Source organism: Montipora capricornis, chromosome 3 (assembly GCF_036669925.1).
Source record: "Montipora capricornis isolate CH-2021 chromosome 3, ASM3666992v2, whole genome shotgun sequence".
NCBI classification, from domain to species: domain Eukaryota; kingdom Metazoa; phylum Cnidaria; class Anthozoa; order Scleractinia; family Acroporidae; genus Montipora; species Montipora capricornis.
This window is the reverse complement of record NC_090885.1, coordinates 28,241,723-28,266,722: the sequence shown is the minus strand read 5'-3', so window position 1 is coordinate 28,266,722 and position 25,000 is coordinate 28,241,723. Positions and strand designations below refer to the sequence as shown.

At 39.2% G+C, this 25,000-nt stretch overlaps 2 protein-coding genes across 7 annotated transcripts in view; both read left to right on the top strand.

The window, feature by feature from the left end:
* LOC138042772 (uncharacterized) overlaps nt 1–34 on the top strand; it is a 3,274-nt gene extending 3,240 nt beyond the window's left edge. Inside the window, exon 5 of the mRNA XM_068888773.1 lies at nt 1–34. This exon is cut by the window's left edge and continues 935 nt beyond it. The gene's annotated coding sequence lies outside the window, so the exon portion shown is untranslated.
* Nucleotides 1–25,000, top strand: part of LOC138042771 (phospholipase D1-like) — a 42,065-nt gene that overhangs the window by 9,676 nt on the left and 7,389 nt on the right. For all 6 annotated transcript variants that reach the window (XM_068888770.1, XM_068888766.1, XM_068888767.1 and 3 more), the window contains 23 exons: nt 493–524; nt 929–967; nt 1,342–1,455; nt 1,550–1,588; nt 2,532–2,642; nt 5,005–5,088; nt 5,623–5,704; nt 11,084–11,194; nt 11,962–12,061; nt 13,426–13,517; nt 14,007–14,202; nt 14,959–15,077; nt 15,682–15,795; nt 16,415–16,522; nt 16,703–16,791; nt 17,722–17,777; nt 17,999–18,106; nt 18,256–18,323; nt 19,500–19,569; nt 19,797–19,870; nt 20,721–20,794; nt 21,813–21,885; nt 24,767–24,814. In XM_068888770.1, coding sequence (XP_068744871.1) covers nt 493–524; nt 929–967; nt 1,342–1,455; nt 1,550–1,588; nt 2,532–2,642; nt 5,005–5,088; nt 5,623–5,704; nt 11,084–11,194; nt 11,962–12,061; nt 13,426–13,517; nt 14,007–14,202; nt 14,959–15,077; nt 15,682–15,795; nt 16,415–16,522; nt 16,703–16,791; nt 17,722–17,777; nt 17,999–18,106; nt 18,256–18,323; nt 19,500–19,569; nt 19,797–19,870; nt 20,721–20,794; nt 21,813–21,885; nt 24,767–24,814 — 2,001 coding nt within the window. The remainder of the gene's footprint in view (nt 1–492; nt 525–928; nt 968–1,341; nt 1,456–1,549; nt 1,589–2,531; nt 2,643–5,004; nt 5,089–5,622; nt 5,705–11,083; nt 11,195–11,961; nt 12,062–13,425; nt 13,518–14,006; nt 14,203–14,958; nt 15,078–15,681; nt 15,796–16,414; nt 16,523–16,702; nt 16,792–17,721; nt 17,778–17,998; nt 18,107–18,255; nt 18,324–19,499; nt 19,570–19,796; nt 19,871–20,720; nt 20,795–21,812; nt 21,886–24,766; nt 24,815–25,000) is intronic.

The window sequence follows — 25,000 nt, the reverse complement described above, 5'->3', positions numbered from 1 at the left end:
AATGTTATTAAACCATGATGGGAATTCCTTCAAATATGAATGTGTTTCTCTGATATCCCATTAGATGATTTTTGCAATTTCCCACTATGGGAAATACTATTAAAACCATGATGGAAAGTTTAATCAACCATGAATGTGTTTCTTCAAAAACCCATCTTGTGATTCTTTTATTTTTGCACAGTGGTAAATGTTATTAAACCATGATGGGAATTCCTTCAAATATGAATGTGTTTCTCTGATATCCCATTAGATGATTTTTGCAATTTTCCACTGATGGTAAATACTATTAAAACCATGATGGAAAGTTGTTTTACATTGATGTGATTTTAATAAATTCCATAATGTAAAATCTCTTAAATCCATTAATGTTTTCCTTCTAAAATACATTAATGGTAAGTGTTCGGATTTTCCAACAATGTTTTTGTGAATGGGAATTTGCAGAATTCCCATTCAAAAAAACAGTAATGTTTTTTGGGAAAATTTTCCTGTTGTTCTGGTTTGTCTTGGGGAATATGGAACAAGAGGTATGAAAACCAAGGGTGATCAGTTTTATCGTGACTCTTGTTGTAATCCTTCCCCAATAGTTTGTTCACTCCTTTTTCTACAGTAGACTCTTAAAGTTTGCTGGAGAGAAATAATAATTGATCAAGGTTATCATTAGACAGACCTCTGTGTTAGCAGGCTATATTTTCTGCAGGCCTCATTACTTTCACAACCAATTTTGAGCATGCACGTTGTTTGGAAGGAGAATGAAAATGACTGGATATAATGCCAGTCTGAATCTGCAAGAGTGTACAGTAAATTAACCCATTGACACCTCAAACAGCTGTGATGCCCCCAGTTGAGGAGTAAAATCATTGGGCGTTTAAATCTGTTAAGTCTCACTCTGAATGGGGTAATAAGAATAATATTGTGCTGTGCTTTTCAGGTGGATCGTGGTGAAGGACAGTTTTATAGCGTATGTGAGGTGAGGCATAACAACGATAATAATGATAATAATAATATTAATAATTATTATAGGGCTAGTGTTTCTGGCCGATATAACACACGCTCTGATTGGCTAAGAGCAGCCAAGCAGTAGGGCATCATCCCGTAATGCCCACCGATTGTGGATTATGCATATTACATGTAGTTTTTTCTTCTTTAGAACCGTTCTGTTAGCCATGCTAAAAGCAACTTAATAACCTCGACCGTTTGGTTGTTACAGCAAAATCTCAAACCTTGGCTTAGCTGTATTGACCTCACCATCGCTTAACATAATATCATGATAGTATTTTGATTTGTCAAAATAACAAAGAATGATCAATTGAAGGTAAACTGTGTTTGTTATGATTGTTGTAGCCCCAGAGATAAAGAAGTGAGAGGAGTGCTGCTAATGGACAAAGAATTTACATTTAAGCATGGAAGGAAGCAAACTGGTTTGCAAAATGGCTTGCTGGTTCAAAACCAGAGCAGGTACAGGGCTGAGAATTTTAAAGGGTTTTTCCAAAATGTTCTGTAAAAAACATCAGTTGTGTCAGAGTCAAACAGTTTTCTTGTTTTATTGTAGAGAACTTCTTTTATCTTGTTGGACGGAAAGAAAAACAAGGTAATAAATGGAATATAATTATTTGGTGCACTAGATGATTATTTGAAACTGCATGAAGTTTCATATTTGAATTATGGACAAAGGATTTCTAACTACACTGAAGTCCGGAACTGACACCAATCTACTGTGCCTTATTTAATATTAGTACTATATATGTCCATGAATAAAATTATTAAATGCATGCAGATTTTTATTAACATCACAGTGTCCCATTCCCTAATAACAGAAAAGATGTATAGTAATGCATTGGACATACCGTTAATAAATTAATTGCCAACGAGTCAGGCCTTCTGAAGACAGAAGGCCTGGCGAGGCGGCAGCTTATAGAGCCGCGAGAAGATTTTTAGGCGGGCGAAATCTCAGAAGCGCTTCAAATTTGAGTGTAATGTAGATCAAAAGCTGTTAAATGTAGACCAAAGCGATGAAATGTTGACCGTAGCGATAACCAATGAGAGTGCCGCACGAGTACGCCGCGTGATGTTTGCAGCCGCCAGGCGCCAGATCACGCAAGCTTGGCTCGTTGGCACTTTAGCGACAGCTATAACTAGTAATAATTTTGTCCTCAAAGTCATCAACAGATTGCACTTAATATAATAACACATTAAAATTCCAACAAAAGGCACTAACATAAGAGCTCCTCAAGGTCTAGTGGCCAAATATACAGTCATTTATAGCCTGAGTTTATTGCCTGGTGGACAATTATTAAAAGGTTTCATGATGCCTCTTTAAGGTTGTTTGCATCTTCTGTTTATATTCTAGATACACACACAGTGTTTCTTGAAATTATTGGACAGGTGCACAATAAATATGTCAAAAATTGTTTCATTATTTCAAAGTTAGTGAATTTGACCAAAACTCCTTACACTCCATAATACTGCCCTTTGCTCCTTAATTGAACTTGCATGTAAGCTTTATCATTTAATGTTTTGTGTCATTTAATAAGAGAATGGATGAAAGCAATCATTCACATGATGGCAACCAAAGGTGCTGAATGGACAAAAGATCATCCTCACTATTCATTTGCTCCTGTCAGGCAAAATGCTGCTGCTCAATGGTGAGTTAACAGGTTTATAAGGGGCGTTACTAAACACAGGAACGGAATGGAACAGAACGGAATATCCCGCTTTAGTGAGGCGGAATCGTCAGACTCTGGAATAAAGTGGAATGACACCAGAATGAACAAGAATGGTACCAGAATATACCGGAACGAGGCGGAATGACACCAGAATAAAGCAGAATAAACCAGAAGAAAACCAGAATGAAGCTGAGTAGTGTAGCTAGACAAAGGAATGAAACATAATTTTTCATCATTCTAGACTGAATGAGTTAGTATGCAGAATAGAGAGACTAACAGAAAAAAACAGTTTACATTAAAGGAGAAGCAACAAGGGCTTGGAACAAGTCCCAATGAAATTATGTTCTCTCGCCAAGAGAAAAGAAAAAAGTATTCTTCATGTATGTATATTATCAGCGATCAACCTTTTTTCTGTGCTTCTGACTGTTCTTTCTTCAAACAAGGAACAGTGCATTCAGGTGTGATGGCATTATTGCCAACCGAATCGGGAAGAGAATAAAGAGTTTTTCGGTTTGTGCGAATCCATTTCCGTATATCTCCATCATGTGTCGGTCGTGGGAAGCAGGCAAGCAGCAACGGAAATTAGTTTATGGTTGGCTGAACTTGATTGTGATTGGTCGGTACACAATAATTGACCCGTTAGAATGAAATAAAAGTGTTCACGGGTTTTTGGACTCTCATTGGTGGAAGCCGCCTCCAAGATCCATAGGAATAGACAATTAGGATAACATTCTGTTTCTCTTTCTACTGTATTTGTTCAAGAAAAAATGTATTACTTCCACAACAAATAATAATTATTCCTTTAGCGACAGATATATCTGTCAAATTTTTCTCACGACCTAAGTGCTCCGAATGTTACAAGGACAAAACATGTGCAATTCCCTTAGGGAATCTCGTGACACAACAAAAGCTGATAGAAACCGAAAATCAATCCGCAGTAACTAAAACACAAATTTTATGCATTTTCAGGTTCATTCCGCTATATTCTGGTTAATTTGGGTGTCATTCTGCCTCATTCCAGTGTTATTCCGGCTGGTTCCGGTATATTCCTGTACCATTCTTGTTAATTTTGTTTCATTCCAGTGTTATTCCACCATATTCCGGTTTATTCTGTTACATTCCCTTCCGTTCCATTCCTGTGTTTAGTAACGCCCGTTTATACATTAAGAATCTCGTAGACTGATCAATAAACCATTTTGTTAAGTAATCGCCTTGATCCTAAGCAGTCATTGTCTGCATCTGAATTATCATGCATATTGCTTAAGCTTTAGTCTCCTACGCAGCCGTCATTTGTGTGGTCACACATTCTTTTCCTTTATCTGACCAATCAGAGCTTGGTTCTCATATCCTGAAACCGTTCGTGCTAAAGAGAATAAGCCAATCAGAGTGTGCATCTTAACTTCACTTTTAGCGGCGACGACACCATTGTAGAGTTTTGTCATGATGGTTTCAAAGTTTAGATTTCACAGTTTTAAAATAACCTGCGATCAGGCGTACTTTTCTTTAGATTGGGCGGAAAAGGTACCTTTCCGCCCAGTCTAAAGAAAAGTACGCCTGATCGCAGGTTACAGTTAAATAGGCATCAGACGCTTTCAATCAAAAGCGTAGTTTTGACAATTAGAAAGCTGTATTTTTAATCTAACAACAGAGTCAGAAAATCCCTGATTTATCTAGCCATTCAATATTCCACTCGTTTGTGATGAAATCGACATCGTTGTTGTAGTCCAAACAAAGGGAAAGGAATGTAGTTCGAAAGAAAGCAGTCATTGTTTGTGTGGTGAGGAGCGTTGCGTGACCACACAAATAACGGCTGTGTAGGAGACTACGTAAGCCTCAGTTCTTTAAAAAAAGGCATGATCTCCTCGAAGCATTGCTTTCGTTAACTTTTGAAGAAAGAAAGCCTTTGTTTCAGCTGCTGAAAAGGCTCTGGGTGTTGTGTTGAATAAAAAAAATATATATTAATGGTATCTTAATTGCCTTAATTTCTTAAAGCAAAATAGAATTTAGTGTGAAGATTTGGAATGGCCATTAAATTTGGTTAGAAATAAAGTTTATTCTCTTAAAGTTTAGGATATGGTCATCACTATTAAGTTGATAGAACATACATTTTATCAAGGCATAGTGTTACGTGGGTTAATGTAAAGCAAGTGATGGATGAAGTCCCTTTACCAGTCATCAGTGCATCTATTGGAAAGAAAAATCTCTGAACAAGGTGCATGGAATAGCACCTTCCCATTATGTCATAGTTACACTATCAAAGTTCTGACAGCTTCACAAGGAGCAGAGGATGGATATTCAAGAACCAAATACGCTATTAAACGTTCTTTTCTTTTGTGTGCAGGTATGTGGATGGAGAGTCATATTTTGATGGAGTAGCAGATGCATTAGAAGCTGCAAACGAAGAAATCTATTTAGCTGGCTGGTGGTATGTTTATTGGGTTTATTGTTGCTTTGATGGACAGCTGGACTAAACACAGCCACACTTAAACATGCCCTGGGCCAATCTGTAAAACAAATCAGCTTTCCCATTTATGTTATCTTCCAGTTTAATTTCCTTGTCATAATGCGTGGTCTTTAAAAACAATTGACAATGGGTCCTTTGCAGCTGGAGATCACATGGTACAAAAACCGCCAAACTGGAGAGCAAATTATGCACTTGGACATCTAAAACAAAGAAAATTGAAATTTAAGTGTGGCGGTTTTTGTACCATGTGATTGCGGCAAATTAAAATAATAATAATTATTGTTATTAAAACTTGCGTATGTTGCTTTTAAATGCACTCAGCATTAATCAATCCATAGTTAACCTCTTTTTAGCACATTTTGCTTTTGCAGAGTTCAAGAACATACATGTAGGACTTATCCTGATCCAAAAGATTATTGAAGAATCTGTTACCAGATTAATCACTTCAACTTCATTATTTATTAGTTGTTGTAATAAATATTTTGAATATTCTAGGATCAGCCCAGAGCTTTATCTTCGTCGACCAATCACTGCTGGCCATGAATGGAGACTGGACTGTATTCTCAAGAGAAAAGCAGTATGTATCACTTTAAACTTTATAATACTTGGGAGTATGACCAGGGGCCTGTTTCTCGAAAGACCCGGTAACTTACCGTGCCCGGTAAGTCACCCGGTAATTACCCGATAACTTTTCGGGTGTTTCTCGAATCTCCCGTTAATTTCGATCCCGTTATTTTCCCCGATAACTTGCCCGGTAACTTACGGGAGCTTAGGAGCTCCCGTTACTCTCCCGTTAAAGTTTACGGGTAGCATCATTTTGCTGCATCAAAACAAAATGGCTGCCGAAGACGGACTTTTGTTACGCAGTTTGTCGGCCAAGAACATACCAATGGAGGCCTGTACTGAATCATATGACCGAAACAGAAGTCGTTGAGAGGTACAGGTTGTTAACAGGAAGATTAAATTGGCTGATTGAACGGTGTATTGTAAAGAAGATCGATCTACAGAGACAGCAATTCGCGGAGACTCAGGTATACCAATACAGGCCAATAGTCAAGACGTACCCACCTACTTTCGGTGCCGTAAAACTACAGTTGTTAATATATTAAACTTCGATGGAAATCGGCAATAAAGAAAGCCTTGACTTAACACGGACTGCGTTTTGTTTTGACGTGAGTCAACTTTTTTTCACATCTAGCTAAATTCGCAGCACCCAGAGTCTTAATAGGGAACAACTAGCTGCAGCATTTCCAGCAAAAAACAAGTGACATGTTGTTAAAAAAAAACATACAAATAAATAAATAAATGGGATGCAAACTACTGACAGGGAAAATTTGGAAAGGAGAAGCGATCGACCATCGCGTGACATTGAAGGAGTTGAGCGAAAAACAAAACACACCCAGCAAAATGCTGCATATTTGTCTGAAACAGCAAAGAGGAAATTGTCTCCTTGTGTAAGAATGAAACATGCTTGTGTTCGAGAAAAAAAGGCATTATTATATGGACTCAAACTCGACAAAACCTATCAATTAATGCTCATCAAACAACAAACTTCTTTGCGTCGTTGTTCCCACGGCGGCCCGCTTTATCTCTGTTTTGTTTTGGTGGTGTTCAAGTATAAATCTTTCAAGCAAATGTGACCGCATTTTACCCTTTAGCTGGCTTTCCCAGAGTGACTGGAGCAATTTATGGCTCTCTCATTCCTATCTGGCGCCCAGACAGTGATGAACATCTCTCTGTTTGCCACAAGGGTTTTCATGCTATTAATGTGATGACAGTGTGCAATGCTTACCTGTCATCTACAAATTTTGTTTGCATATGGCATGGCTCTGTACATGATTCAACTATTTTTAATGCCAGCTACTTGCAAGCATGTATGGAGGGTGGAGGAGGCGGGAATGGGTGGCTCCTGGGAGACTGTGGGTATGCAATCAAACCCTACGGGTACCAAAAGGCCTATACAAAAAAGAAGAATACCACTGAGAGGGCCTTTGGCCTGTGGAAGACAAGATTTCCCTCCTTGATTACTCTGGTGGGCAGTGCAAAGCAGCAAATTTCAGCCTGGCCTGCATTACTCAATAGCTTCTACATAACTTAAGCCCAACTTAACTCAAAATATTTTCTTTTGTTTAAGATAAATCTCAACACCAGAGAGATATTTGCAAAGCTAATGAGAGGCATGAGTTAATTTCAACTATAATGGAACAAACTATTTTGAACTTTTTTGCAATGCAGAGCAGCTTGGTAGGGATCACCTCGGTTAAAGACTTGATTATTGCTTCTTGCTAGCTAGACCTTGAAAGTGATAAAACATGGAGAGAGTTTTGTTAAATTTACTGTGCATTGAAACCAATTTTCAAGGAGAACATGGAAAAATGTATTTGCCATAGATGGAAAGATTCAACTTTGCAGTGAAAAACACTTGGAGTGAGGTGCACTCTAACAGTAACATTAATTTTATTGGGTCAGTTTGTCCAAAAACCACTCAACAGTCATCAGTTAAGTTCACTTTAAATGACACTGCAAAAAAGGGAAACAGTAAGGGGGCTTTCATTTATTGGCACATGAGGAGGGGGGGGGGGGGGGGGAATTAATGTTATCTTGGAAAAGTATTAAGGGGGGCTGTCATATATTGAGAAGCCTTTTGAGGGGGGTTGATTGAAATGTTGGCTTTTCCACTTCATTTCACTGACTTCAAAGCTGAATGTACATATTAGCAAAGATTTATAATATTACACCCATTTTCCTGGCCATTGGAGAAAGTTTTCCCAATTATGGGCACTGTTCCTGGGAACAGGGAAATGCCTGAATTGGAAAATACCGTTAATGATTAACTCTCAATGGTCTGGACATGGAAATGCACTGCCCTTCCTATGAAGTTTTAAAAGTGACGGATGCCATATATTTTACTTTTTGTGATGGTATGCAAGCTGAACAGGGGCATAGCGACCATATACACACATACCCACATGCGTACCTCCAAAAATCCAAAAAATGAAACATTTTATTTTATTTATTTATTTGATATTTCCATTGTAAAGGGAGAGGTGTCTCCCTTTTCCTGTAGCCACATTTACCATGGATAATGCACTCGTCTACTAAACACATATCAGTAGTTCCAAAGGTTGACAAATAAACAACAAATTTACTGCAAGTGAATAGTTAGCATTTTTTTCATGCTTTGATTTATGAAACTTACCCCCGGAAAACATGGGAAATGGCATTTCTGAGGCCCTAATAATAAATATTTTCTGGGGTGCATGCCCCCAGATCCTCCCTAGAGGCTCATGCAGAAAGCGCTTGTTTCATTGCACCTTCCTGTGGGTACCTATTAAAACGGAAAAACCCTGCTACGCCTCCTGCTGAATTGTTGCTTCTAAGGATATAGATGTTGAATATAAGCATTAATGCTAATAACACATGAATGCATTGGATGAACTGGCTGAGCTGTTCTGCTTTCATGTATATGTTAGGTGGCTCCTGTGTGTATGAGGGAGAGAAAGAGGGGGGTTGAGATACTGACCAGTAATCAATGTCTTTACCCTCGTTAAATAAAGTTATTTATTTATTTATTTATTTAATGCTGGATAAAGATTGGGGTTATGTGATAGTTGCCATTACCATAGAGGGGGTTGGGAAATGTTTGAAGGACTTTCCAAGTAATTTTGCCAACCACCCCCCCTTCCTATGAGCTAATAAATGAAACCCCCCTGATACATACAAGCAAAATAGTTTTGCATCTATGTTAAAAGTAACAACAAAAAAACAAACAAAAGTCAAAACTTGACAACAAAATTGTCCAAGACATGGAGCATTCATAAAAATAAAACTACTAATAAAATTAATCACTCAATTGCTTCATTTCCATTGGTCGAGTGTTATAATGTAACATGAAGTGATTCTAGAATACCCGGCCACTATTGTATTCTTGCAGTAGTGCCCTTTGAAGAACTAGGCATAATTATCATAACAGATGCTATTCCTATGCAAATTAAGTAGACGGGTATTCTAGAATCTAGCCAGTCTTGTTTATGATCAACAGGACATGTCTCAAAGACATGAAAATGAGTACAACAAAATCAATCTTTTCTGAAGACCGCAAATTTACCACCAGATCACCTGGACTAATCATGGCTTAACAAAACCCTGTTCATCAAATGTGATTTTAGGATGACTGAGTATTATTGGTACCCGCTTCTTCAAAATGTCACTTTCTAGTTCCAATTTCCCCATTTTTAGCTTTTAACATGCAATCACAGTTTAAAATACTGACGACACATTTAATTCAGCATTAAAGTCATTATTGCCGCATGTGGCTCTTAACTACCAAACTGTTGCTATGGACCCCTTCAAATAATCATTTCTTGAGTCTCTTTAACTCTGCAGTTACCATTTTTTGTCAAGTGTGTTCTATTTAACATTTCTTCTACTGATTCAACTGACAACCATATTTGGTAAATCACAAGGCCAAAACAGAAAATGCCTAAAAACTCAGCGAGTTACCTATGTTTTTACAAATTTTTAATGCAACAATACAAGAACAATCTAACACAAAATCAGTGTAGCATGGATTTACGGCCCTTCTCTGATGCACTTTTCTTTTGCCCAAATAGAAATTCCAAGCTACAGTTTACAAATATTGATGGGACGGTTCCCATCCGATGAAAAAACCGCCTCGTCTTTTTGTTCTTTTCGAGACCGAGGACTGGGACTATTTGCGCATACACCTTTATTGAAGTGATGACAGATTTCCATTGAAAGAGTTACTTCAAACAACCATCTATGCAAACTTTTTGTAGGGCTCTTTGACTAAACAGGTTCCTTAGCAACCATTGTCCTTCTGTAGTTAAGTGCCACCCCCTTAATAAAGGTGCCACAAATTTAACCCTAACCTACTTATCTTACTTCCAGCTAGGGGTTCACCAAGTATCTTTGACTTGAAGGAGTCACATTAAATCAAGGATAGAATTATCCCATAAATTAATAAGTGATTACATACTAATTGATCCCTTTTAGCAATGTCTTTTAAAATCTACTATACCCTTATGATAAATAACTATAAAATTAAGAATATTATTTTGGTTTCATTAAGTAAACGTGATTTTTTTTTTTCAAATAGTGTATCTTGAGAGTGTTCGCATATATATGCCTATGAAAATCGAAATAAATGCAGTGAACCTGAGGTAAGACGGAATTCCACCCGACGTACCTGTCGAGATAAAATTGAAACAGATGTTCTTGAAGAGAATTTAAAACATCTGATAATGCTAAACGATGACTCAAAGACATACCTCCTTCCACTGGTTCGCAGTACGCTGCAATCTCTACTTGTATTGAATCGAAGGCTTCGAGATCGAGAATTTCGCTTAACCTCGTTGTAACATTTTCTGAGCTTCTATTACTCCAAAAGAGCGTTGCTTCCCAGTAAACTAAAAGTGTTGCTTACAAAAAGCGTGAATAAAAAAAAATCCTGCCATCTAAACACCCTTTGCAAAATTTCTCCGCCAATGAGGTTTAAAAAGTCGCCTTCACTGCTAGAAGGTGTAAAAGGAACGATGGAAGGTTATCGTTTCGAACGCCACCTTTGTTTACATCACAGCGCTCGGTTGGGAAACTGGATGCTACAAGCTTTGTCGCCAGTGCCAAGTCATTCTCCTTCTTTTCATGACGAGCGTGAAGTGCATGCAAGAGCCTGGTAACTCCCGGTTATTTTATCGGCCCCGATAAGTACCGGGAAAGTTTACGGGTGCTTCGAGAAACACTCTTTCGGTCCCGATAAAGTTTCCCGGTAACGGTCCCGGTAAGTTAACGGGCCCGGTAATTACCGGGACTTTCGAGAAACAGGCCCCAGCACACTAAGAAATTACAAAGTCATGAAAGAAGTTAGAGAACACATTAATTTTTTTCTGTTGTAACTTAGTGCTTATAATATGAGTTATGCATTTATCATTTGCAGGAGGAAGGGGTGAAAATTTTCATTCTAGTTTACAAGGAAGTGGAATTTGCACTGGACATTGACAGTGCCTACACTAAAGCCAAACTTATGAGCTTGCATTCAAATATCAAGGTAACAAACCAATTTAATTGCAAAATCCCCCACCACAATTTATAGCATTTGGAGAAATACGGCAGGGTATTAATAATGATAGAAATAATGATAGAGCAGTTTTCAAATGACTGTCGTAAGTAATTATGTGATTGCAATTTTTACGCTTAGTGATTGGTTTAAAAACCTCACCCCAGTTTATCAACCAATGAGAAGGAAATCCAAAGTCGTTCCCGACTCGTACGTGCGCTTTGTCCCGCGCTTTGAGCAAGTTACACGAAATTTCTTTGAATTTCGATTGGTTCATTGTGCTGCTTGCACCTGCTGTGATTGGTCGACGTAATACCCTTGGTATTTGTTTAAAGACACTCAATTGACAACCACCCTTATAATAATAATGATAATGATAATACATGTAATAATAATTTAGCTGAGTTTTCAAGGGCTCTACTGAGTTGGTAAGACTAAAAAACAAATCAATCAAATCACATCAAATTAAAGCAGATCAACTCAAAAAAATAAACCACCGTGTGATATTCATCCCAGGCCACACTGCCTTGGTGGACAACAAGTACATTCACCCCTCCCACCGGTTACTGGTTAAGCTGAAATTCTTGGCACTTAAGCTGACATTCGTCTTGTTGTGACAGATCTTAATGGCCAAATGGCCAGGTGATTGGGCCTGCGTAGGCGAGTTGACCGGTATCCCAAGCACTACCTTGAAAGCCCGGATGAAGGTCAAAATTGCCTCTAGTTTTACCAAAATTGATGAGTTGTCTCTATCACAGGTTTTACGGCACCCGGACCACATTACTGGGGCAGGTGTGATGCGATGGGCTCATCATGAAAAGTTGGTTGTTGTTGACCAAAAGGTTGCTTTTATTGGAGGTAACCCACGGCGTAAAAAATAATGAAACATTTGCATTTTATGTATAAGTTTGAAGGTTAATTCTTTATCGTGCTTTCCTCAACAAAAATAGGAGACTATTGAAAAGTAATTTCACTGATACATTGCATCCTGAATTGTATCCGACGGCTGGCTCAGGTGGTTGAGCATCGGAGTACCGTGCGGGAGGTGGTGGGGTGCGGCCGGACTAACCCTCAGGGTCGTTAAGGGGAAAGTGTTGCCTTTAAACCGTAGATTCCGTCTCTTCTTAACCCTCTAGGACGTAAAGAACCCACACACTATTCGCAAAGCAATTCTTTATTACAAAATACATATATAGTACTTTTTAATATATATATAATCGGCTCTCGACCTTCTGCCTCTTGCATTTTTGTTGTGATCACTCCTCCTTGTTCTACGTGAGGAAACCTAATTTCATATAAGCCCCGTGTTTTCATTTAGGTTTTCTCGCTACTTTTTCTTTTTGTCTTGTAAACTTGTATTCTTGTAATGGGTGTAGTGTGGCAAAATGAATAAATAAATAAATAAATAAATAAGAAATAAATGAATAAATAAAGAGTAGGGCGTAGTGTGGTCTAGCTGGAGGGGCCATAAGTTAGAAACCTGTCAAGGGTTAATTGAGTCCCCCTCTTTAAACAAAGTTATTGTATCGTACCTTTTTCCAAAAAAATGTAGATTTTAAGCACTATCGTGGGAAATGGAACGGGAGGGACTGCAGAATAATCCTCAAAACAACGATGACTCTAAGTTTGCGCTTTGCATTTTACTGTGCGCATTGTTGATCTTTCATATGTATGGCTTCTGCAGTGTACATTTCCTCCGCAAAAAGCAAATAAATTAAAGTTGGATTTTGCGTAATAACAACTTTATTTAAGCAAATGCAACTTTAATAAAAACTTTATTTAAGCGTCAATGGATTTAGCACTGGAGCACTAATTGGGGATACTAATGAAATTAACTCAAAGCAAATCAAATATTGGTTTTTGAGGAGAGGGGAAAACCGGAGTACCCGGAGAAAAACCTCTCGGTGCAGAGTAGAGAACCAACAACTCAACCCACATATGACGCCGAGTATGGGATTCGAACCCGGGCCTTATTGGTGGCAGGCGAGTGCTCTCTGCGCTATCCCTGCTACCATTTATTAAGTTCTTCATAATAATTTAGTTAAAGGTTCTTTACACACATTGTGTAACGCGAGCTTAACTTGAAGGAATGATAATCGGTAAACATTTTCTTATGCGTTTGCCTACGCTTAATCTCTTATTAACGGACATAGCCCTAACAGACTATGACTCCCTCAGCTTTAACCATTCTGTAAGGAATTCGTCTGTTTGGTTTCTTATAGGACTTGATCTGTGTTTTGGTCGCTGGGATAACAGCTTTCATCCTCTGACTGACTTTGGATCCGTTGTCCCTCCTCAGGATATAAACAACACGGTAATTTCATCACCTGCATCACCGACTTTCTCTGTTAGGATCAGCGACCACAATTGGCCACTTGTATGTAACACGAGTGAGCTACACGAGTGTTCATTTTGAGCAACGACGTCACGATTCCCGCCTTTTTTTGTTTGTATTAATACCCAGTATTTGTATTTAAGCCTTCTTTTCAATCTCTGCCATGTATATTTATTGCCCATGTAATAAAAAGAGAATTACACTTTAGCTCAAAGATACATGAATTTTATGTTGTCGTGGCAAGAACAATATTTTCTTGCCACTCAATCAATTCTCGCCACAGAATAATATCCTCTATGTATAATAAACTGCGGAGATTGAAATACAGGAGTTGAGTTGGAGATCATTGCAGTTGAGTAGAAGATCGTGTTTATTGACAAGCAACAGCAGCCTGGCTTTCTGCGTAAACGTGGTGCTACATATTTCTATTGTCAATCATAGCTCGTGCTTTTTTGTTGATGCAAACAGGAAAAGGAGATAAGAAAAATCGGCGCCATGATTGTTGAGGGATCCATAAACGGACTGAAACTACCCACGTCTTCAGACTTGATGGCTGGTCTTGAAATTGAACCTGGTGCAAGAGGAGGAAGTAAGATGTGGCTGGGAAAAGATTACGCAAATCCAATCAACAAAGACTTTTGTGAACTGCGCAAACCTTATGAGGGTAAGTTCCTAGCGATTTTTGGCTGATTCGGTTTGTCCAGGAGCAGGGAAACGTTTTAAATGATAATTTGCATTGTTGGAGCAGGGCTAGCGAAGTGACAAAACATAGTAATTTCGGTTACAATTAGCTACAGTGTGTCAAATTTTCCTTTTGAAAACTTTTCTTCAAGCCAGTCGCACGAAAATTTGTCTCCTTGACATTTAAATTCGCAAGGCAATTCCATACCAATCATGCTCCTCTGTTTATCCGCTCTCCCGTAATAAGAACCGTTGCTGAGTTAGACGCACGTTTCAGGAACTTCGTCATGCACCCAATCTCAAACATATTCTAATGGACAAATGGCATCTCCCTTAATTTCATATAGAAAAGGGAGGACTTTGAAAGATTTACTTGTTAGAGCTAAGCTCTGATGTCTTTGAATTTCCTATCTTGACCAATAGGAGACGTGTTTGGCCTGTCTACACCTTGAAACACAATTACAAGTTGTTTCAATTAAAAGCTTTAAAAGACTTGTTGTGGTGCATTATATGCCCCCTACTGTATGGCACTTTTTTTTCAACCTCCCATAAGCGGACACTTAGCCTTGGTCCCGAGGGTGTCCGTTTACAAGAGCTTCGACTGTACTTTGCTCAATCTAAAAACTGGATTTTAACTTCAACTTCAACTATAACGATACGAATACTACTGTTTTTGTTGATATTTGGTCGTTAAAAGTAGAACAGCACTATTAGCTTTTTTATCTTCCTGTCTTGTTAGATTCTGTAGACCGAGGGACGGTTCCTCGCATGCCGTGGCATGATGTTGGAATGTGTATGTTTGATGCATCAGCGAGAGATGTGGCCCGACACTTCATCCTTAGGTGGAATGCGACGAAGGTAAATACTCGCAATGTTACAAGAAACGATGTCGCTCGTGAATCATCTCAAGGTTTTGTCACGGCAACTGTTATAATACGTTTCGAAACAACTTGTTCAGTAGGTGACAAAATGGCAACGTTTCCTGTTATCGTCAAAGGAGGACACCCTAAAACGATACGACACAAGTCGCAGAGGACGTTGCACACTGCAATGTGTAGAAAATTCGTTGCAGCGTCATCACAAACCGTCGCGAAAAGCAGAACTGACTTTTTGCAAAAAGTTTAGAGAGCAACAAAAAAATGCCAATAGAGTGTTGCACTCATGTGATCAGTAACCTTCGTTTTTCCACCGAAACAAAAGAAAACGCTTACATGATAACAGAGCTCACTTCCCGTAGGATTAGTTGGGTACACCAACATGGCCGCCCTGACGTCTCATGAAAACACTCTATAATGTTCTCTACAGTATTCTTGCGTGTTCCGCTTTGTGTAACATAGGCTTAAATGATATCTAAAATCACTGAGAAAGTCAACCGGAATTTCGGGTTTTTACTCTCTATTATATCCCGTCCTTTTCTGTCCAGTGTATCAGCTGTATTTTTCAGTTTTCTTTTTTTTTCCAGTGTGGAAAGGTTAAAATGTATCCCGACATTCCTTTCCTGCTTCCAAAGTCGTACTCTGATCTTGTCACTGACAGGTCAGCGGCTTCGAACAGCACGAGTTCAGTGGATTGTCAGGTAGCAAATGATTGTCTTTTTTCTTCAAGGTACTAAAGCTCATGCAAGTCCTTCTGGTAATTTTAGACAAAAAAGCCTGTTCTACAACTTCTCTTGACAAATATGTTCGAATTTTTACGAAAAAACTGTCGGAGAAATGGCGTGGTTACAGGGCTATAATGCGGTCTACGATATTGGGAAAGTGCTGTTCACTTCCCTAGAAATGGTTTTCTTGTATCCAAGGGAGAACGACACTGTAGAAATCATTTCATATTATTTCTTTAGTGTTCCCTAGTTGCTCCTTGAAGGCGGTTTCCAACATGGTCCAAATCGCATGACTTCAAACTGGTTGTCCGAAAGTTTCATGTTTCGGTAGAAAAAAAACAGTGAATTTTGCTAGCGGTAGGCTTAATTTTGATCTTCGATCCATATAAAATGTAAATGGTCTGCAACAACCATTAAAACACACTGAGCCTAGAAATTTGACAAAATCACTTGAAACCATGTTTTAGCAAAGCATGGTTTCCTGTTCCCTTTATTTTTGGGTGTGCGGGGGGGGGGGGGGGGTGGGGGGTGGGAATCAAGGCAGGCTCTGCTAGCAACTTGTAGGTGTTATTTAAAGAACGACTTTCTTTATCAGATTCTTCGTTCCTTGTGTGAGTGGTCGGGTGGTATTCCTGTGGAATGCTCTATCTATTCGGCTTACATCAAGGCAATAAAGGAAGCTGAACACTTCATTTATATTGAGGTAAAATGATTGGACTGGAGAGGATAAGTAACGAAATAAGAATGTTCCTCTTCAGAATGTTTCTTTTTGAATTAAGATAGATAATGCAAACTTTTGTCACCGGACGTTTAACAGTGTTTGATTACTTTGTAGATATCAATACTACTGAATTTTGTATGTGTTGGTTTTATTTTCGTATAGAATCAGTTTTTTATTTCCTCTCTGTTCATCGACAACGTCAAGAATGAGATTTGCCAAAACCTTTTGTGGAGGATACTAAGAGCGCACAGGTTTGCTTTGTTACTTAAGTCGTTTATAAATGAACCATAGTGTAGTGAAAATAAACCATTTTCGAGTTCACGCTGAGAGTAGAGTTGCAGTCTTAATTGTGAAAGTTGTGAAAGTTCCGTTTGTAAAAAGAGAGAAGAGCTGCGAAGCAAGAGTGATATAAACGATTTTCAAACGCCACCTTAAAGCGCACTTTTTTACCAAAGCATTCTTAACACCTTAGTCGGACTGATCTTTACTTGCTTTGTTCTTACTTTAATACAATTGTATTTACATGCATGTGTCATACTAGTCCTCATACTTAGTATTCACTAGCCTTATTTGTGACTGTTAAAATATTATTTTATTCTTTAATTCTTTCTAATTCCATTTATTCATATTGTAATGTGCATTTGATGAAACTATTTGCTAACCTGCGCAATAGAGGTAATAAATTATTATTATTATGTAAAGATTATAGCTTTATTTCAAATTCAAACAATATAGCCTAATTGAGGGACCACCAACGAGTGCATTATTATTATTATTATTATTATAATTATTATTATTATTATTATTATTATTATTATTATGAAGTGAAACTTATTAATCAAGATCGCGGGATTTTGCCTTCTTAATTAGGCCCCTTTCATTTGTAGGAAAATTGTCCTTCATGTGAGGGTCATCCTCCCAGCCGAGTCGATTGTAACCAACCTTTACATCACAGAAATGCTGTCCCGTTGAAGCGGCCAAATTTCGTCAAATCTGCCATTTTTGCCATTGCTTGCATTTATGGACATATCTCTTCAATCCTGGATATTTCTCAGGCTTTGTTTGCAACTGCTTGATCTCCACTCACTAATTTTAATTTCCACAGTTCCATCGTATGAAAAAATTCGCATATTCTATATGTATTATTCACAGATGTTGTTCTTTTCCGTCTCTCCCTGCAGAGAAGAAGAAAACTTTAAAGTCATCGTAGTCATGCCACTTTTACCAGCATTTGAAGGTAAACGGAGTTGAGCCGCTTTCCTATGGTATGATATGACGACATGGCGGTCAATCAGGATACTAAAGTCGCTAACAACCATTTTCTTTTGTTTCGGTTGAAAAACACGAGTAGTGATCTCGTAATTGAGTGAGCAATATTGTTACGCTGAGGGTCTTTGATTTCTTCAAAGGGCGACCAAGACAGACTTGAGTGATGATCGTGTTGTATTCATTTTTTAGGGGAGATTGGAAAAGCCACTGGTCGGTCGACCGGCGTCATTACTCATTGGAATTATCGCTCAATTTGCCGTGGCTCGCAGTCCTTGTTGGCAAGACTCGAAGAGCTTGGTAAGATTTTTTTTTTTTTCGTTCATACTGTTTTCCATTGTCACACAAAAAAATTGATCTTAAATTTGCATTTGTTTCAGTCTTTCCTCTTGGCAGGGCACTTGTGCTCGGTTACGTAAACTATTTAATTTTTTTTTTCGTGTCTCCAGTCGGTGATACCTCCAAGTACATCTCCTTCTATGGACTGAGAACACACTCTGAAATGTATGGCACGCCTGTAAGTCGATCATACTCAGATTTTACTTGACTTTGCACGCAGCCCTAACCTGGAAGTGGAATGCTAGCAGTTATCTTAGTCACTGGCTTCTGGGTGTATTTTGGATTTGTGGTTTCTTTTGGTCAGAATCCATACTCCTGGACAAAATTGTCGAGACGTTTTAAATTTCCTCGATCATATCTATTTAGGGCTTCGGCCCTCCCCCATTGCGACACGGTTGGGTAGTTAACGCTTCTTTTGCGTTGGGCAGGGCGAAAAGTTGAAAAACGCGTAAAGTCTCAACACTTTAGTGTGGGATCAAGGCTTGCCCGACCACCTGCTGGTAGAGACAGACCACAACACCGGGAACTCCATGCCCTATATCGACAGCAAGGGTTGTGAGGCGGCGTCTTATCGGAGAGGACTTGAGGGTCTTACGATTTGCTGTTGTAATTTCTCAGGAAGCAATTTTTATTCATTTGTTTGAAGATCCTAAAGCCCTGTCCACACTTATGCGTTTTCGAATATCTCCGTTTTCTGTTTCTTGAAAGCAAGCAATCATGGTTGAAATCAGATCAAACAAGAATGCAAGATTTCCCGTCGTGTTGGATCGATTGTTTATGAAACTGGGACAGGGAAATGCAAGTGCAAACTTTCTTAACTGTATCTTACAATACTTTATACAACTGAATTAAAGCGAGTTTTAAAAAAGCTGTATTTACATGACCAAATGAGAAAATGGTTATTTGCCGCTGTTGAACAACGAATTTTAAAGAGGCGTGCAATCTTAAAAAAATCTGTTACTTTAATTGAAACAGCGAAAATTTAGTTGAGTCGATCTTCCTGGTTTGGTACGCAAATACAACGGACTTGATGAGTCGATACTTAACACGCGAACAACAGCTAAGTAAGCTGCAATGATGGGGGAGGGGGGGAGGGGGGTCCAAATCCGTGAAGGGGATACACATCCGCTTGTGGGTTTGGTCCCCCGGAGGGCCTTTATTCGCTACCGGATTTGGACCGGTGGGGGAAGGGGGGCAAATTCGCTAGGACCCGCAAGCCCGCGTACTGTATAGTGCGATGTTCAACCAATTGAAATAATCTATGGGCCGTCCCTTCAGATTAAATTGAGCCATGTGCTAGGAAGGGATAAACTCACTCTGTCGTGAAATGGCTATTGCTTGTCTTGTTTGCCAGGTAACGGAGTTAGTGTATGTTCACAGCAAGATGATGATCGTTGATGATAATACAGTCATTATTGGATCAGGTGCTGTCTGAAAAGCTTGGTTATGTGACTTGTCTCTTAATTATTACTGTGAAGTAAACAAGATTTGTAACTTTTTTCTTTGAAGTTCCATCCTCTTCTTTAGTGTCGAGAGCAACTGAGTATTACACTACACCGAGTTTTTGAAAAGATTTCTCTCTCAAACATTGCTGTCACTGGTTCACTAAGCGCTTATATTGGTGGCCTGATGTGCTTTTGTCTTCATTTAGCCAACATCAACGACCGTAGCTTGCTTGGAAGTAGGGATTCGGAAATAGCCGCCATTGTGAAGGACAGAGAATTTGTAAGTCATAAACAGTTACGAGGGTAAAGAGTCCGTGTGATCCGTTTCGTACAAATAAGACGTTTTGAAGGGTATGCGTGTGTTCACTTATTTTAATCCTCTGGAAAGCTTAATGTTGGTAGGTACGTTATATGTCCCCATACATAACATATCTACCCCAATGTTCTCCATGACCGCTGAATAAAAACACTGAGGACGCGTTTTTACAGGGTTGGCCTCCATCTGAAAAGAATATATTCACAAATACCGACAGGAAGGAACCTAAAATTTGAAACTAAGCTATAGACAGAGTCGTAAACGAGTCATCTTCTCGCTGGAATTTGTAAATATATTCGCTTCAGATAGAGGCCAACCCTGTAAAAATGCGTCCTCAGTGTTTTTATTCAGCGGTCATGGAGAAGTTGACCTAGGTACATAAGCAATAGACAATAGCAATAAACTAAGCTATAGACAGAGTCGTAAACGAGTCATCTTCTCGCTGGAATTTGTAAATATATTCGCTTCAGATAGAGGCCAACCCTGTAAAAATGCGTCCTCAGTGTTTTTATTCAGCGGTCATGGAGAAGTTGACCTAGGTACATAATGTATCCTCTATTATAGTGTATTTAAATTATAATGCATCCGATTTGAAACTGGACTATTTTTGTACAGCCGTTGTAACCTTGAGACTTAAATAAAGTGATTATTATTATTATGAGTAGTATTTTGAGGTCCAGGGAAGGAGAGAAGAGCTTACTTTTTGACCCTTGATAAAACGGTGTGCAACTTATTTGGAGCAAAGTTTCTTGATATCCCGGCCCTCGTTTTGAAGAGACTTGACATGTGAAAAACATATATCCCTCCTTGTCAGGTGTCGTCCGTAATGGATGCTAAGGAGTACAAAGCCGGACGCTTTGCCTTCAGCTTGAGATCAAGGTTATTCAGGTAAGAGAAATGTTTGAAAAGGTACTACTTCTTTGAAGGAACCGGCAAAGAAGCCTGGACCATTGAAGCAAATTTTCATTCATATCGGGTAAAGAGCGCACGTAATTATTTCCGAGATATCAATCTTGAGTTAGTGGGATAGCAATCACGGTGATAATACCGGCGACTGATGGTTAAAGGGGCTATGTCACGTTACTTTCGGGTGTTTTGGGGAAATCTTCAGTTAATCACTAGTTTAAAACTCGAAAATGGTAATGGAGAATTCCTTTTCTGATAAAAGCATCGTTACATCACAAACAAGATGATTCTGAGCAAAAACGACCATTTTCTAGGCGATTTGCCATAAACATGAAAAACCTCGGGCCGACGTTTTACAAGATTACCCAAATGCGATCCGTTTCAATCCTGTCCATTTGTGTCCATCTATGCTTCTCTTTCCATTTTTTTGTATTTCTTAAATATGACGTTGTTCAACAGTTTTAAGTGCTTATTGCAATGTTTCATTCTACTGTTTGAGCATTTTGGGTGTCATGAAATTACATCTTTTTGCGTACAATAGCCCCTTTAAGGCGATTATGACTATACCCATTATAAGAAGAAGTTCCGTTGGAAGAGAAAAAGGAGGAAGATAATGTAAAAGAAGACTGAAGCACTAAATCGTGGAGGCAGTACCACGGCGGCCCAGTGGTTAGGGCACTTGCCTTGAGATCCGGATTTCCCGAGTTCAAGACTCGTTCTGACCACTTCTTTGAATTTGATCTGGTAGTCCCTGGTTCAACTTCCCAGCTGCACCTGTAAATAGCCAACTGGTTTGCCTACACCAACTGTTGTTGAACTTGTTGTTGTTGTTCTGTGATGGTGTGATAATGGCCCTGAAAAGCCCCTATGGGGAGTGGGGTCAATTATATATGTATTGTATCGTATGTGTTGTAATTCAAAGGCTTTCTCATGCTCCACTTACGAGACAGTCGTAATATGTGAAGTTTCTATCCACTTCCTTGTCGTTTCCTCTTTTTAGAGAGTACCTGGGTATGTTAGACTCAACGTCTGATGACGACATTAGGGATGTTGTATCCGACACTTTCTACAAGGTGAGTCATACGGTCAAACAACGAGGGACCAACTTGAAGATCGTGTTTAAACGGATTATAAAAACAATTATTCTACTAGGGCGCGCTGGATATGAAGGCGCGTATGCCGAGTTGGTTATAATCATTTTATATCCAGCAAGCCCGAGTAGAATAATTGTTTTATTAAGAATTCAAGGATCAACAACATTTTCGACTAAAGCATCGATTTCTGCCTCGGTCAATTCCGGTCCAAAACGGCTTTTGTCGGCCTTTTTTTCTCAGAGCTGCAAAGGTGCTTTCAGCTCCCTTTATTGCTAACGCGTTCCTTGACCATATTAGGTACAGCAGGTATATGAACTGATAGCCTGTGTCCGGCGAGCCAATGTAAATGCTGGAAATCTGATATCCGTAGTTCAATTTTTAGTAATTAACAATTAGACCCGTATCCCACAAGGGCTACGGGTCAATAGGCCATGAGGCGAAGCCGAATGGGCTATTGACCCGTGACCCATGAGGGCGAAGGGTCTAATTGTTTTAGTATCACCCAGCTAGTCGGACATAAAAGGCAATAATAAAGTTAGCAAATGCAAGTTGAAGAAATATTTATTTGGGAATAAAACGAAAGAAAGTGTCACGCCTTTCGCTACTCGAGGCCTATTAATAATATACAAAAATTTGGCTTATCAACGGAGTTGATAATGTCAATTGGTCACCGTACAGAGCAGCGCTCCAAGCTGCGACCATTTTGGTCGCCATGGCGAGTGGAAAAAATATTTGGCGACTAAAATTTTGACGAAAGTCGCCAATTGGCGACCGACAGGTTTTAAAAGAAACTTACTTGGAAAATTAATCGATCTTTGGTCGAATTATCAAAAGCAAAAGCGACGGTATCACCTGTCTTTCTCTTTCTCGCCGTTCCGCTACTCGATACGAATGCGTAAACCTAAACTGAGCGAAAACTGGGAACAAGCCAAACTATACTTCCTGTACCCTGCTGAGGAGCGGACCTGACTTCCATCCCGACAGACAGTTCTCTGTGGAGACGCATCAGTGAACACAGACGATTTGCCGCCCCGGTCGACCTGTTGGCGGCAAAATCCAATCCAAGATTGAACGCTGCAGGATTTTCAATGTGTTTATAATAAAAATAACTCTAGTTGAGAGCATTTCTGTCTTATTTTGTGTATATCATATAAGTTTTGGGGCACGGTCATGTGGGAAAAAAGTGAGGATGTTTAAGTTTCCCATAGGAAAAAATTTCAGTGCTGACTCCAAGTGCAGTTGTAACGCATCAATGATTGCTTGAATGTTGTTTTTAGCCTCTTGAATGAGAGAGATAAAACGAGGCAATCTAAAAGGGTTTTTTCCTTCAACAGTGATCGCTAAAAAAAATGGTAAAAGTGAGCTGGTTTTTTTTAATTTTCGCGAAATATGGGATACAAATGGGATAAACCGAGAAAGTTGGTTTCTTTCATCAGCGTTGCTGGTCATCGCCGATCTCAGTCACTCATAGCGATGAAAACTGTCACGCATAAACAAAACTAGGTAAATCCACACAGGGTTATTGTAGTTTATAGTGGTTGATTATAAAGAGAAAATAATGTTACTATAAAACGGATTGAAGTGTCTTCTAATCGAGTTCGAACTCAACAATTTAATCTGAATAAGGTTGTTACGATGCGTACAGATATTTAATTTTTAAAGCAAGGACGGGTCACATTCTTTTGCGCGCGAAAACTATCCAATCAGAAGCTTCATAAGGGTTGTCTGCATCCATGAAAGAATGTGAAAAAAATGAAAGTGGGCTCAGTCTTTCTTTTCTGTCATGATGAAAGACTTTGAGAAAATTTTCAAGACCTTGAAAGACCTTTTGGTCAGTGAAGACTCATCATCAACTGAAAGAGTACTCGACCTGCAAGAAGAGCATGAGCAAATTCTCCGTGCAGAATTGGAAAGCGTCCCGAAAGTAAATTTATCGAGGTTTTCGGAAGATACTCTGGGGACTGCTTTACTTCCTGAAGAACAACGTGGCCTACGAGCTGTAAAGGTTTCCGGCGATGGGAATTGCCTGTACAATTCGGCATCAGTTTTAATTAAGGGAGATGAGACACCAAGTGGAACCTTACGAGTATTAACTGCGTGTGAACTTTATTTTAATGCAGAATTCTATGCAAATCATGCAAAGATCTCTCAGGCAAGTGGAGTTTCACCATATTCTGAGTCTCTTCCTTCTCTTTGTCTTGCCCGTTACTACAATACTTTAATCGGCAAGCGAGTAAATGTAACAGTGTTGCAAACGTGTCGCTCAGCGTAGTAGACGTTCATGTAACATACGCAAAGTGTCCGCCCTGGACATAACGAATTTTTTTTTGGGCGACCCAAATTTTTTTATGGCGACCATTTTACAATTGAAGGTCGCCAAAAGGCGACTTTTTGAAAAAGTGAGCTTGGAGCGCTGCAGAGATTCTAAAAGCTGACGTTTCGAGCGTTAGCCCTTCGTCTGACGAAGGGCTAACGCACCACAGTTTCTTTAGAAACTAACCCCTTCATTCGCGTATTAATAATAGTCCTCTAGTAGTAGTGCAGGATTTGCATTAGTCCACTAGTTGGGTGATACTAACACGAGTTATCCTCTACTTCAGGGTGTGCTGCATGAATTCTTGTGCTTTGGCTTGTGCCATTAATGGGGTCAACCGTTTTTATTTCCGAGTATCGCACTCCAGGGTTTAGCCAATGGATAACGGTACTCAGCCGCGGGGAAAATCGGGAATGAGGATACGGCAAAGTGTAGGCTACGCCCGGTGCTGCATCTATGAAAGCAATACGCGTTTGAGGAGTGAGGTGAAGCTGTATGTTATTACATGAAGATTACTTTTTCTATTTTTTACTTTTCAAAATTTAGGACCTTTGGCAGGCGACAGCCAAGAAAAACACTGAAATTTATGACAAGGTTAGATAGAGTTTGGGTTGATATTAAGTTTACAAACAACTTGAATGCAATGGATGAATTCCTCAGTGAATAACGTAATCGTAACAGTCCATTCGACAACTCCAGTAAAGACGTTATGGTAATAATGTAGAGGCTGTCCTTAAGAGCATTAAAGTTGATCTATCACACGATTTTGTCATTTCAACT